Below are 16,664 nucleotides of genomic sequence, written 5' to 3' on the forward strand. Positions count from 1 at the left end.
AAGGTTGAAAAAGCGATTAGTTTCTTTAATTTAAAGAAAAGAATTTATGCATGCTCTAGCACTCTCAGACAATTTACAGTAATTTCAAATGTAATTCAAATGTTCAATTGTGCATAATAAGTAATATCGATCACTCTAATGAAACACATAGTTCATTTATGATAAAGGATTCACTGTTACAAATAAAATTACTTTTGGGAGCAGAGCGAGCAATTCTTGTGGGAAAACTAATCATGTTGACAAGAATTGGTGACAAATTAAATGGACAACCTACAGTTTCAACACACTGTATGATAAGACATTATGGAAAACTGTTATTTGGATATCATTGACATCTCGATAATTTGGCATCTCGTTACTTTCCAATCAAAGCAGTGTTTCACCAGAGCACAATTAATGTGAATATCGATATACGTGGTTTTGTAATTAATATTTCTATGTTCAGTATTAATTTGTTGTTTTATATGATATTTGTATTATACAACGAAAAATGGCACCAGAGAGCACGTTTAGGATTGTTGACTGATTCATGGAAATTGTAAATGTTTTACACGATGAAGAATTTCTCAATTTTAATTTTATTAAGCGTTTTAGTAAATAAATCTGAAGAAACTACAACGGTCAAAATAGGCGTTTTGTTAATGACAAGCGCACCGGAACCTTTTGATCTTCGCCGTGTTGGACCGGCATTAGATATCGCATTTGAGCGAGCAGAAGCCGAGTACGGAGTTAAATACGAAGTGATAGTACGTAACTACACTGGAAATTGTCCAAAACAAACAGTGATTGGTTATTTATCAGAACTATATTACATAGAAAACGTGAAAGCAGTAATAGGACCGGCATGTTCGGAGACCATAGAAGCGGCCGGTCGTTTGGCCCAGTACTTAGAAATGCCTATGATAAGCGGAGTTGGTGATTTGGTTATTAGGAAACCTAAAGATATGTATACAACTTTAACCAGAATGTCCTATAACTTGGATAAACTGTCCGGTAAGTTTTTTTTTTTAAACTTAAAACATTTCATTGCACAAATATTTGATGACGATACACATGCCCACTTCCTGTTATCTTGTCAAATAACACACATTAAAGACTTGTAATTATTGGCTACCCTTTCCGGTCCTTCCCGTCCAAGTTGACACACCATATCTCTCTTTTTGGTCCAACGGTTCTCTCCGGCAAACAGAATAACCTTTCATTACATTACAATAAAAAGCAAATATTGTAATCCTTAATTTACATAATTTTTATATATTTTTGTAAATACTCCATCATTAAATTTAAAAAACCTAAGGCATTTCACAATGTACACAATGCCTGATAGAAAAATACTGAATAAACATGGAATATTGGATTTCCATGTTTATTCAGTATTTTTCTATCACATTTTTCATATTTGTATATTCGTCGCAGAGCATGCCACAATTTACGTTTTTTTTCAATTCAGTTTAAAATATTCTATAACTGTTCAATATCAAACGTACATTTAAACCGTGTGAGAACATTACTTGTATATTAGCAGACAGAGTTGTTAGATAAACTTTGTTTGTTTCTGAATCCTATATAGTCGTATATATATATTATATTGCTATGAGAAGATATATTTAAATACATATTGTTTAAACAATACTTCTTAGCGCTAGAACTATGACGCTAAGGTTTCATTTTATAGCACCAATGGTTGTTTTACAATACTTTTTTGCGCTATAACTATGGCACTAAAGTTCATCCATGTATTGTTTATTAATAATTTAACCTGGGAATTAAATTAGCCAAAGTCTTATTTACTAATGAAGTGTTAGCGGCATTTGATCGGCGGAGGACATTTTAGAGAAACAAATCGGACGTTTTAGCTTCAATGTATCACTTATTATACAGCACCAAAGTATATAAGCCATTTTACCACCAAAGTACAATAACCCATGTTAGCGCAACTTGTTTAGAAAATAACTATTATAAATTATCAATGTCCATTTAATGACAGTAAATAATCCATGTTCTACTTATTTATAATATAAATTGTGGAATGATGTTTTTTTATATGTCAAAACAGTATACTACCGAAAAGTCTTCTTCATTTAAATACAGCAATACGTGTCAGAATAATTTGCACAATAAAACCAATGATTCCATTAAAAAAATATATTTTTGAACTTAAATATTTCAAATAAATTCCAGGTTGAATTTATATACCAGTGATCGTACCTAATATAATGGGCTCTTGGTGTGCCCCCTCTACATTATTCATAATATAATTGCAGTAAGAACTGTTTTTTTCTATTTAGTAATACGTTTTCTGGATTTCTTTTTTACCTTTAAATATTTTGTCGATTCGATAACAGGAACTGTCCTTTCTTTGATATGTTTTAACACCATTTATTCTCATTTATTATCATTTATTCTCATTTAATCTCATTTTAACCAAACCAACATCAGTTTTTTCAACTCGGTAAGTTTTTCGCTTAAATGGCCTTTCGAAAATGCAGATAAAGGACTTGAGGTGCATCAACAAGGGATATACATAGAGTTCTATATATGATTTTGTATCAAACCATAACATAATGCATTGTACAATCAAAAATTCTAAAGGAATATTAATTGTCTTTTTAATCATAAAGTAGATTGTTTGAATACTGATTTCTTGGTAAAATGTTAACATATGAAAGATGTGATTTAAGTAAAGAAAAACATATGTACTGTTTTTTTTTAAAGTTCTATGCGCATTTCATCATTAGCGATCAAAGCAAAAACCAAAAAACTAATTAAAACTGTATTGTGTTGCTGACATAAGGAACATTTATCAAGTACGCTTGAAATGTGATTGTTTTTGTTTTCTTTGAGAATAAAACATTGCGTGAATTTTGAAAATTAAATTTAGCAAAAAACAATGTTCCATGACGCTTAGTGGCATATTTTCTTCATGAGACAATTCAACACAGAGACAAAACAAAACAAATTTTGTTATTCATTGAATTCCGGAAACGAATTAGATCTCATGAGGGAACGAAACACTGAGTGTTTCTCCATGTTTTCTGCCGGGTTCCGTGTCTACTTATAAATTTTGAAGATGTTTAAACTTTTTTTGTTCGTCTTTTATGGTTCTTTTTAAAAAAAAATCAATTTGGGAAATATTACTCTTGTATCAAAATGCACAAATTTCAAATTGTCTATTTTCAAAAAATTTAAGATTTTTTTTTTATTTTATAATGGGCAGAAAAATTAATGGCATTGTTATTTGTGCCTGTGCGAATTATTTGAGACGTTACAAACAAATATATATGAAAGAAAATCATTAGTTTTAAGATAAAAAATTATAGCAGACAGGAAATTGGTCGGATAAATGTAACGTAGTACACCTGGAAAAAAGAGCAAGAAATAGAGCCTTGCAAGAGATCACATACGGTCTTCGTTGCCTAGTTATTGTCCGGGATGCAGAAATCTTCATGCACTATAGCACTCAAATTACAATTTCAGAAAAAGATTAACGACTGGATAAAGTGCAAACGGGGTTTATTCACGGTTCATATTTTTTCTAAAGTGGATCTTATTCACATACATCAGAGAGATTCAGTTTTATTGACCATGAGATCTCAATAAATAGCTTTAATTATTACGTTGATTGCAATACAATACTGTGATTTCTCATTGAAGTAAAACCGATAATTTCACATGTGAAATACAATCCGGTTATTTCACATGTATACTAAATCAGATTATAGCACTACTCTAACGTTATATACAACAGTGAGTGTGTGTCATCACGACATTGTCGATAACGTTGCAATTTTTGCAGAAATAGATATAATAGTTTCATGCATTTTCTACTTTATTTCCTTAAAAAAAAGTCCGTGATCAATGTAATTAAATGAATAACTATTCCTAGATTTCAAATATCGAAAATTATCCAACTCGTGACCAAAGAAGACTGATACATTGTAAGTAACTCATGGCCTATGCGCATTCATGAATAAATGTGTTTTTCTGTCCCTCGTTGAATAATATCTTCTATATTTGAATTCTTTGATTAGTTTTCTATAAGTCATACAATTTAACCATGCATTCATTAATTTAAATTCTGGAAGGATCATCATCTAAAAAAATTAAAAAAAAAACCACTTTCTTCATTTTGATTAAACATGTACTTACAAAATTATAAAACAAATATCCATTATCCTCAAAGGAGAAAGAAAAATGATGGTCAAAAATGAACAATCAAGTCGGTATATGGTAGTATACTGCACAGCTTAAATGGTTCTACTTTAACCGACCAACGCCATCAATGAATCTTTATTTTCGAAACGTGCTTATGGTTCTTTGAAGAGATTTTTACTTTGACTAGATGGTAATTTTTCATCGTCTTTCGTCGGCATTTGGCTTATATATATATAATCAGCAGGGTTTAAGAACATCCGTTGTTCGACCTGTTAGTCAAATGCGTTTTGTTTAAATATACTTTTTCACTTTTATGGTCTTTTGGAAAATGTTGTTTGTGCTGTATTTAGACCCCTCTACCAAGAAATTTGTTTTGCATGCACACGTATAAAAATTGCGATTTTTATCCAACGCAATCATAGGTTTGAACGTTGTTTTCAATTTAGACTTATTTATATTTTTTCGTTTGGGCTTGTATTATATTTGCCTTCGGGCTTATATGATCCGTTCATCCTATTTCGACTCCTCAAAATTCAAGAGTCTATCCTAAATTGAGGTAAATTATATGGCCTTCCAAATACCGTTTCGATTCCTAACATCACTGAAGAGACATTAATTGTCGAAATCCGGATATGGTGTACAAATTTTTGAATCTCATGTTTGCGGTATACCATCTTTTCCGCAAGTTTATTGTTTTCTGTTTGGTATTAAATTAATAATAAAGATCCATTTTGTTACATCTTGTGATCCGTTTATTTGGCAATCGCCATTGGCAGTCAGCAGGGCTTAAGAACATCCGTTGTTCGACCTGTTAGTCAAATGCGTTTTGTTTAAATATACTTTTTCACTTTTTTGGTCTATTGGAAAATGTTGTTTGTGCTGTATTTAGACCCCTCTTGGTTTGTTTTGCATGCACACGTATAAAAATTGCGGTTTTTATCCAACGCAATCATAGGTTTGAACGTTGTTTTCAATTTAGATTTATTTCTATTTTTTCGTTTGGGCTTGTATTATATTTGCCTTCGGGTTTATATGATCCGTTCATCCTATTTCGACTGTTCAAAGTTCAAGAGTCTATCCTAAGTTGAGGAAAATTATATGGCCTTCCAAATACCGTTTCGATTCCTAACATCACTGAAGAGACATTAATTGTCGAAATCCGGATATGGTGTACACATTTTTGCATCTCATGTTTGCGGTATACCATCTTTTCCGCAAGTTTATTGTTTTCTGTTTGGTATTAAATTAATAATAAAGATCCATTTTGTTACATCTTGTGATCCGTTTATTTGGCAATCGCCAATGGCAGTCAGCAAGGTTTAAGAACATCCGTTGTTCGACCTGTTAGTCAAATTCTTTTTGTTTAAATATACTTTTTCACTTTTTTGGTCTTTTGGAAAATGTTGTTTGTGCTGTATTTAGACCCCTCTACCAAGAAAATTTGTTTTGCATGCACACGTATAAAAATTGCGATTTTTATCCAACGCATAGGTTTGAACGTTGTTTTCAATTTAGACTTATTTATATTTTTTCGTTTGGGCTTGTATTATATTTGCCTTCGGGTTTATATGATCCGTTCATCCTATTTCGACTCCTCAAAATTCAAGAGTCTATCCTAAATTGAGGTAAATTATATGGCCTTCCAAATACCGTTTCGATTCCTAACATCACTGAAGAGACATTAATTGTCGAAATCCGGATATGGTGTACAAATTTTTGAATCTCATGTTTGCGGTATACCATCTTTTCCGCAAGTTTATTGTTTTCTGTTTGGTATTAAATTAATAATAAAGATCCATTTTGTTACATCTTGTGATCCGTTTATTTGGCAATCGCCATTGGCAGTCAGCAGGGTTTAAGAACATCCGTTGTTCGACCTGTTAGTCAAATGCGTTTTGTTTAAATATACTTTTTCACTTTTTTGGTCTATTGGAAAATGTTGTTTGTGCTGTATTTAGACCCCTCTTGGTTTGTTTTGCATGCACACGTATAAAAATTGCGGTTTTTATCCAACGCAATCATAGGTTTGAACGTTGTTTTCAATTTAGATTTATTTCTATTTTTTCGTTTGGGCTTGTATTATATTTGCCTTCGGGTTTATATGATCCGTTCATCCTATTTCGACTGTTCAAAGTTCAAGAGTCTATCCTATATTGAGGTAAATTATATGGCCTTCCAAATACCGTTTCGATTCCTAACATCACTGAAGAGACATTAATTGTCGAAATCCGGATATGGTGTACAAATTTTTGAATCTCATGTTTGCGGTATACCATCTTTTCCGCAAGTTTATTGTTTTCTGTTTGGTATTAAATTAATAATAAAGATCCATTTTGTTACATCTTGTGATCCGTTTATTTGGCAATCGCCAATGACAGTCAGCAAGGTTTAAGAACATCCGTTGTTCGACCTGTTAGTCAAATTCGTTTTGTTTAAATATACTTTTTCACTTTTTTGGTCTTTTGGAAAATGTTGTTTGTGCTGTATTTAGACCCCTCTACCAAGAAAATTTGTTTTGCATGCACACGTATAAAAATTGCGGTTTTTATCCAACGCAATCATATGTTTGAACGTTGTTTTCAATTTAGGCTTGTTCATATATATAATTATTTATATATATATATCTGTACTAGCTGTTCAAATTTTACTTAATTCTGTCATTTTTTTATGTTTTGCTTTAATTAGCATTAATTGAACTTTTTTTTTGTTTCCTTGTGAAATTTTGTGTGTTTTGAGTAATTTGTGATATTGGGTTTTTGTTTTTGTTTTTGTTTTGTTTTTGGAGGGTGTTTTAAAGATCCATTCCATTCAAAGTATTACAATACTGAAACAGAACGATTATATATTGTATTAGTCAACGAGATTGACATTACTCCGCGTGGGTTAGGCACATCGACCATTCATCTTTGGGTGGGTGGGATGCGATTTTTTCTCAGGACAAACAGTTTTCGACTTTCTTAAAAACACAAATAATTTTGTTATTCAAGAACATACTTATTGTCGTATTCACTCCTTAGTTTTCAATGGAAAGAAACTATTTTTTATTTCCTTCCATCAAGAAACAAGATTTTGTTGTCAAGAAATTGGAAATTAAACAAATTGATTTAAAAAAAATCACCATCCACAAAAAATGAATGTTAGGTGCCTTATCAATAACAGGAAGTCCGATGAATACCACTATGCCTCGCCCGGTAGGTACATGTACAATTAGTTTTATAAAAGAGGTTATTGATTTAACAACCATTACTTATCAATACAGTGACGAGATTAACTTACCAATCCAAATAATTATCAGGCATTCGAACTGTATTAACTTACCAATCCAAATAGTTATCAGGCATTCGAACCGTATTGACTTACCAATCCAAATAATTATCAGTCATTCGAACCGTATTAACTTACCAATCCAAATAATTATCAGGCATTCGAACCGTAACTAAATAGTTTTCTAAAGAATTCATTAGAGTACAAAGGACAATAGACAATCAAGTATCAAAGAAAGATATCACACCTGTCTATGTTACTGTATATTGGTACAAGGAGCCTATATACATGATATAACGTACTTTAACATTTTTTCGACATTTTTAACGATTCCTGTGTATTTTAAATGTTATCCAGCGCTACATATTGCTATTGACATCATTAACAAAAATAAGTGTATTTTTATCGGGAAGACAATATTAAGAAATATCTATACAGAAATATTTCATACATTGTTATTACATCCTACTGTAAATTCGAATAAACTAGGTTTTGGCTATACTTTTATGAGAAAGAAACCATTCAATACAAACCTCCAAAACAAGAGAAAAATAGAGATTATCAAAATCCACAATAGAACCAAATTTGAATCTTAAAGAAAAAAAACATTTCCATGTACTGGAGCATCTGAACCGCCTCCCACACCGGTATTTGTTTGGATTCGAGTAGCTCAGTCCCAAGTTTTCTATGTTAGCGTTTTGTAGACTGTTGTTTGTCTTTTGTCTTTTTGCCGCTTTTCGTTTTTGTATGTAATCGCGTTGTCGGTTTTTCAAGACTTCTGATTTTTTATTGTTCCTTTGGGATCTTTTGCCTCTTTTTTCACTCAATATTCTTAATTGTGAAAAGTGTCAAGTCCTGGAAATACGAGATTGGATATTCCAATTAATAGATATAACGTAAATAAAATGGAGAATGGAAATGGGGAATGTGTAAAAGAGACAACAACCCGACCGAAGAGCAGAAAACAGCCCAAGGCCACCAATGGGTCTTCAACGCAGCGAGAAAATCCCGCACCCGGAGGCGAGATTCAGCTGGCCCCTAAACAAAAATGTGTACTAGTTCAGTGAAAATGGACGTCACACTAAACTCCGAAACATATAAAAGAACTAAAATAAAAAAAAAAACATACAAGACTAACAAAGGCTAAAGGCTCATGACTTGGGACAGGCGCAAACATGCGGCGGGGTTAAACATGTTTTGTGAGATCTCAACCCTCCCCCTATACCTCTAGCCAATGAAGAATAAACAAACACACATCAATACGCACAGTAAAACTCAGTTGTAAAGAAGTCCGAGTCCGATGTCAGAATAAGTAACAAAAGAAACTAAGCAAAATGACAATGATACATAAATTAACAAAGGACTACTAGCAGTTACTGACATGCCAGCTCCAGACCTCAATATATGTTGATTTATATTAAAGTGAAATATAAGGGCTAATCTTGAAATTTACAAACAAAAATATACCTTGACAGGGGATTTGAGCCCATATCCTCTGTGATCAAAAACGAAGATTAGAATGGTAGTGTTGAAATAAGAACACTCCAGATTAATATTTTATTATAACTCGGGCTCCACAGGGTTGTTTTCATAGTCCTTGTCAATGCGCTTGATTATACTTCATGTCAAAATGCCAGATTTTGATTGGTTAATACGAGGGAGACAATTTACTCTATTCTATGGTAAATACTCTATTACCCTTCACGGAGACGCTTGATCAAGTGTGCGCTTTATTAAACACGACTCTATTCTATGGCAAATACTCTATTACCCTTCACGGAGACGCTTGATCAAGTGTGCGCTTTATTAAATACGGATGGTTGTTATGTACAAGACGTCATAGTTTATTACTTTGAATTTGAAATTTAATCGACAGTTATAACAGAACATTCAGTATAATAAATTAAATAACACATATCTGAGAGGGTGATAGAGCAGATTGTTACCCCTCGAAAAGACATTGTCAACCTTGGCTTCGCCTCAGTTGACAATGTTTTCTCGGGGTAACAATCTGCTCTATCACCCTCTCAGTTATTTGTAATTTATATAATGTAATATACTGGTCCCAATCCCTTGTAAAGATCCCAAATAACATATAATATTCATGCACTTTTATATTTCTATATTTAGATAATAGACGTATGAGATGAAGTAGATTATCATTTTACATGTCATGACAAACAATCTAAATTAAGTATTATATTTATACCTTAGTTATAGTCTTCAAAGAGAATATACGTGGACTGATATCCTCCTAGAAGTATTACTTACAAAAATCAAATCGAATATTAATGAATGTGTTTATCATATTTGATACATATTTTGTAATTTGATCATATCAGCTTCTTAACTAATACAGAGTGAGAAGCTTGGATTTGTAATTCGACATAACAATTAAAGGACTCGGGTTACTTTTTAATCTACTCCGAGCTTGTTTGTGACAAAAAGTTAATTGTCTTTATATAACGACCCTGGTTACATGCCTGAAACATTATTTTAACCACGTGGATTCCTAGTAAAACATTCATAGAACACGGAATCGTGATCATTCATAAACATAAAACTGAAATGAATATCCCAAAACATGTATGTGTTAATTCATGTGTAAATCTACAATCCTTAAAACAATCGAGCACAATCATCTCACTCGACAGTGGTGTAAATATTATTTTCATCAGGAGATACTTTTCTAAAGATATTTCAATTAATTATTTAAATCTTTAACACACCAAATGGTGAAAAAAAAACTGATTTCGTAAATATTTTACTATTGAAACAAGCATGCAGGAGAGACATTATTACAACAACTAGAAAAAAAGTTAATGTTATTGTCCCACTATTAGTATATTCATCAGTGATCTGTCTAATGCATTTTTATCTATTTATTTACAACAAATTGTTATTTTGTTCTTTTTTATCTTTTTCCTTCTTATCTGTTTATTTACAACACATTCTTATTTTGTTTTTCTTTTATTTATTTTACCTTCAAGTGTCAGTAAAGAAGATTTTGGAGGAATACTCGTGGAAACACATTGTTATTCTCTACGACACCGATTATGTCTTTTTCAATTTGGCGGGAAACAGTTTAGCGAGAGATTTCAAAGCTGACGGGGAACTACCGAGGCCAGTTGATATACCATTTAGGAAAGCAACTTTAAACAATCAACACAAAAGTCTTCTTACCGAAGCAAACCTTCATGCTCGAGGTAAGCAACTTAGTTCAAATTCATGCTTAGTTATGATATGAATCACGTACATGCACTATGCGTCAACTCGGGTTAAAGTACCAAAAGAGACTAACAGTCCAACATTAGTGGTTGTCAGTAGTTTAAACGTTGGGGCCAATTACCACTGAATTTATTTCACTCTAGGAGCATTTTCAAATAATTTTCCTTTATTTATTTTGAAAAGTCAACAGTGTCACAGTTTTAGGTTTGTGTAGACACAAATACAGACAACAAAGCACTACACAGAAAGCTAAAGTTTGAGCAACACGATCAACACTAAAGACAGGGAGTGAACTCTGCTGCTCCCGGGAAGGGTAAACATAAACTGCCCCACTGGTAAAAATGAGAAGACTTAATGAGAATTAAGGTCTGGACATTTAAAAAACCCCAACATTTTAAGTAAAGATCCGTATAACCTCACAAATTAAAACTAATTATTTTTTTACAAATTTATTTACAAATTCCAATAATGTACCAAAATTGTCTGGAAGAGCAAAGTTTTCATAGGGACAATATAAAACATCATATTTATGACATATTATGAATAGATGTCTCATTAGAAATCATACCACATCTCCTTGTTTTTTTTTTTATATAAATGTTGACAAATGTGAATTAGGTTGGATTCTAGCTTGATTGTCGCTGATTTTTACTTGTTTAGAAATATATATTTGTAGTATTGATAGGAAGCACACGATGTAATCATCAGATAATAAATGACAGATTTCAATAATAGGGTTCCTGATAAGATAATATGCCATTGGTGTATAACTTGTACTCTTTATATAATTGCTTAATTATAGAGGTAGGGCTATTTCCCCCTGTATGTGTTTCACTCACAGGATCAAATACTAAAAGTTGTCAAATTCTACTGGAAATTGAACATAAAGGATGAAGTCATTTCAGGTTTAGGAATTTTTGTCAGATGTTCAGACTCCTTGGGTTTTTTCCTACGATACAGGGTAAAATATTTTGCCCCATATACTTACTTTTCATTTCACAGAAGACTTCGATAGCTCTTAAAAGGTAATTACCAAAATTCAAGCAGATTCTAGATTTCTTTTCTTACGATTTGAGACCCAAATAATGCCAATGCTAAATAGCAGGTAAAAGTCCGAGTCAGCCCTTTGCCGTCATTTAAAAAAAAAATCAAATATCCAGAAAAGGAATTTCATAACCTGTCAATATGTTTAGCTTATTTTGTTCCTTAACTAATGCTCTTCTGACTTAAAGTATCAATTTCAAATTCCAGATTTTTTAAAGTTTCACCAGACTACATCCTTAAGGATGTTCGCTACTCTTGTTTCAAAATAACAAGCTTTTGAAAACACTGTAATAAATTGATAGTATATAAATAATGGAACTTAAAAAGAAGAAAAAAATGAAGGGTCTGTGTCTTTGTTTTCGAGATAAAAGGCATTGAAAATTTTTGTGGGAAATGATTCTCTCTAGGTTTTCATACATTTAACATTGACACCTTTTTTCTTCCAAAAACTATGAAAAATAACAAGGATTTTATAAGATTTTCAAATATGGCTTTTTAAACTACATGTAATAAAGTTATGAAAAGAAAAGTAGGAGTTAGTGGGCCAAATTTTTAATGGCACTACATAGATAAAACCAGAGGATTCCGAATATCTGACTAAAATAAAAAAAAAAAGAACAACAAGAGGAGCGAACATCCTTAAAGAGTCTACATCATAAACTTCACAAATTTTCAACGATTTTAATCAATATGTAATTCAGCATTGTCCCAGACATATAATCATTTATCCATCTAGATTCCACATCCGTCAGTAATACAAATTATGAAAACCGGAAGCATTAAGAATAGTAATAGATATACCATAATGTATATGTCTCCAAAGATTTTTAAATGCTTAACGGTAAAATAATTTGTGGTAAAGACTAGACAGGATCTGCAACTGAAATACTACTTTAGGCTAAATATTCAGACTCAGACTTGATAATGTAATTAAATCAATAAGTTCAGTCTAGCGGGCATATGCATCGATTGAAAAATATCTGTTAACATCTTTAACGACAACCTATTTATTTCAAAGTATTTCAAAACATGACCGAAAAAGAAAAAGCCGACGAATGTTATATTCGTGCACCATTATACATTTTGAACATAACTTAATGATTAAAATCACCACAATTAAAGGTTTTCGTTTATAGTGTTGAATTAGTCCAGATGAAATTCTTTATTATTTTATTTTCCCCACCGTTTCATCTTTTTGTCTTTCTCAACTCTAGGTCTCGAGCGTATCTAACGAAAGTTGTTCCAGCTAGCAACACGTATTGACATTACTATCTATATTTCTATAACCTCCGGTTTGTAATATATCAATAGGTAAAAATAATACGATCTGAAAGAATAATGAAAAAGTGAGGTAACTCGTCAACATAGTCTTATTTTCTCACGATATTAAAAAAAACATTCGACCAACACTACAATAGACTATGTTTGGTAAATCAACGCTTACTTCAAATAACAATATCTAGACTATATTGTTTGCACCTGTCCTAAGTTATGAATCTGATGTTCAGTAGTTGTCGTTTGTTGATGTGGTTCATAAGTTTTTCTCGTTTCTCATTTTTTATATAGATTAGACCGTTGGTTTTCCCGTTTGAATGTTTTTACACTAGTAATTTTTGGGGCCCTTTATAGCTTGCAGTTCGGTGTGAGCCAAGGCTCCGTGTTGAAGACCGTACTTTGACCTATAATGGTTTACTTTTATAAATTTTGACTTGGATGGAGAGTTGTCTCATTGGCACTCATACCACATCTTCTTATATCTATATAACATTGAAATAAAATCAGCAAGAATCTGAATCTGATTGATATCTATATAGTCTAAATTTAAATTACAGTATCCAGACAATCCTTTTTTTATCAAGACCCGTTGAAGGATTCTTACGGAACACCGATGTCCCTAGTGATATATATTAATTGATTAAAATATATTCTTTTGAAAAAATAAAAAAAATAAAATATTTCAGATTTCCTCAGAAAACCACTCAAATATCAGAAATTCTGTCTACTTGCATTATACATGATAACGATCGAAATATATATTTTTATATTAAGTGTTACCCTTGTCCGTCTGTATGTTCGTTCGTCCGTCCGTACGTCTCAAAATTGGTTTCTGTTTTGTAACTTTAGTTTGCCTCAACCAAATGTTATGAAACTTATACACAATGCTTATTACCACAAAACACAGATCCATTTTGAATTTGGGTTGCGTCACTTTTACCGTTCCTAAGTTATGGCCCCTTAAAACGTTACATGCAAGAGGGGGCACCATCTGTGTCCGATGGACACATTCTCCATTTATTCATATTTGTAATGATAAGATCGAAATAAGAAAAACTCCGTTAACTAGTAGCATTAACATTATGTAAACCTGTTGAAAATCTTTTGAATATACAATACATGTATATTATCAATAGGCTTTTTAATATTTGATATTTAGACTCTCCAACCTTTTATCAACATATCTGCTCATCTTCACGAAATAAAAAACAAAACATTTCCACAAAAGGTGTTAAACATATTGGATTGTAGAAAATCTGTTGAAAAAAATGGACACATTAAAAGGGAATCTCACTGCATTACAACACTACAAAGCAAAATGACCACGCTTTGTATTTTTTAAAACTTATAACAATGGACAGTCATGTAACCATAATATACCCAGAAACTTTGAATTACTTCAAAAGTATGATAACATTAAAAGATTGTATTTAAAAGAAACCGCCAGTAAGAGAAATGCACAAACATAACAGATATTTTAGTACACCGAAAACACAATTCACAATTTTAGTACACCGAAAACATAGTTCACAATTTTAGTACACCGAAAACATAGTTCACAATTTTAGTACACCGAAAACATAGTTCACAATTTTAGTACACCGAAAACATAGTTCATAATTTTAGTACACCGAAAACATAGTTCACAATTTTAGTACACCGAAAACATAGTTCACAATTTTAGTACACCGAAAACATAATTCACAATTTTAGTACACCGAAAACATAGTTCAAAATTTTAGTACACCAAAAATATAATTCACAATTTTACGATCAACTAAATAAATGATTGTAGAAAGTGTAAAATAAAAGATAGTATCCTATACACATTGTATGCTCTAGATGCCTTCTTATTATTGTGTCGTTGGGCTGCTGTATCACCGGTAAATCACTTAGACCTGTTATCTCCTTTTATTGATAGAAGTTGATCGGAATTTTCATACCCTTTCAGATCACATAGTTCACTGCCAGTTCTTCACGTTTGTCTTTAACATCATTTAACGTTCTCTGTTTTGGCTGGTGTGTTTTTTTTCTCTCATTCGTCTAAGAATGATCATACATTAACGTAAACTTGGTCATGATAATAATACAAATGATCACAATCCTAACTGATTATTTTTATATACTCTGTTCCCAACATTTTCTGGAATTGTGGTTTAAAATTTAACAACATGAGTGTTCCTAAAAAGATACAATATATATATATATATATATTTATATTCAGTTTATTTAACCAGTTTGTTTTCAAATATAGTTTTGAACAGAAAGTAACCGATAAAGATTTTTGTTCTCTCAATTTGATATTGATTAATGATCTTGTTAAATACAAAACAACAATAAATTTGATAAAACACGTTCATAGTCACGATTTTTGCAATTGTAGATCGCTAATTTCCTGTAGGTCATCCGGATATATGTGAAAACAAAGGATACACATCTATATTCAAAGGTCATGCTTGAGTTGTGATTATAAGAAATAATATATAAAACGGAGTACAAAAAAATGGAAAGTAAAACAGACCACACAAACCATGATGATCCATTCCATCATGAAACAAAGACAAACAAAACAAACAACAGATATATGTCGCAAATAAATACCAAAGTTAGAAAGTTAGGTCAGTGACTGTTTTTCCGGGACAACATTAATTTAAAAAATGATGAAAACTATATTCTAAGTCGGAAAAATAAGGGAAAACAAATTTACGCCCAACAATATTACAAAAATCAATGTTCATATATATTGGCATGGGTTTCTGTATAAAAGACAACCTACGGGTCTCATCGATTTTAAAAAAAAAGATGCAAAATGCACAAATAACAGGATGAAAATTTTGTACACCAGACGCGGGTTTCGTCTACAAAATACACATCAGTGTCGCTCCAATCAAAAAAGTTAAAAAGGCCAAACACAGTACGAAGTTGAAGAGCATTGAGGACCCAAAATTCCGAAAGGTTTTGCCAAATACAGCTAAAATGATCTATTCCTGGGGTAGAAAATCCTTAGTATTTCGAAAAATTCTAAGTTTTGTAAGCAGTTAATTTATAATTATGACCATATCAACGATAAGTCATGCCAACACTGAAGTACTGACTACTGGGCTAGTGATTCTCTCGGGGAGCAGATTGAAAGACCTTTTGAAAATGGTGCTCGCAAGAAATTAAAATAGTTCTGATTTTCCCTTGACTATTCTGTTAATCATATTTTCCATATTACGACACCAAACATGACTTTTTCCATAAGCAGTATAAATAAAATAATTATTCCTATCGTTTTATCCCTACACATGTCTGTTCATGTGCCTGTCAGAACCCTCAACGGTGATTGTCCTAAATTTTGTTTGGTTTTAGACCTTTATAGTTTTGTGTGTTGACAGCAGAGATTTGAAATGCTCTATAACGATTTAACACTTGTCTTGACTAGGGACCGATTAAAGGCTTAACATGCATCGACCTTAATCTTTTGCTGAAGACCTCTAAGGTTTTGTGTTGTTGTGTTGCTGTCACATTGACGTACATGTATACCCGACACATCCTTTTGTCAATTTTGTTTATACTGCTTGTAATTGGTTTAGCTTTTTCAGCCTCTACCGCTTTTTACACATTTCTTTCAAACTCTTCTTTTAATCTCTTAGTTATTTTTGCTTGAATGTATTCAAATCAGTTTATTATTTGTTATTGTTATTATTTGTATGTGT

General features: G+C 31.8%; 1 protein-coding gene across 1 annotated transcript in view; it reads left to right on the forward strand.

Annotated features, from left to right (window-relative positions):
• The first annotated feature begins 554 nt into the window (after positions 1–554).
• The window catches only part of LOC127702753 (atrial natriuretic peptide receptor 1-like), a 51,381-nt gene continuing 35,271 nt past the window's right edge, over positions 555–16,664 (forward strand). Inside the window, exons 1-2 of the mRNA XM_052207058.1 lie at positions 555–993; positions 10,410–10,625. Of these exons, the coding sequence (XP_052063018.1) occupies positions 555–993; positions 10,410–10,625 (655 nt within the window). The remainder of the gene's footprint in view (positions 994–10,409; positions 10,626–16,664) is intronic.

This window comes from Mytilus californianus, unplaced genomic scaffold, assembly GCF_021869535.1.
Source record: "Mytilus californianus isolate M0D057914Y unplaced genomic scaffold, xbMytCali1.0.p SCAF_5, whole genome shotgun sequence".
NCBI lineage: Eukaryota > Metazoa > Mollusca > Bivalvia > Mytilida > Mytilidae > Mytilus > Mytilus californianus.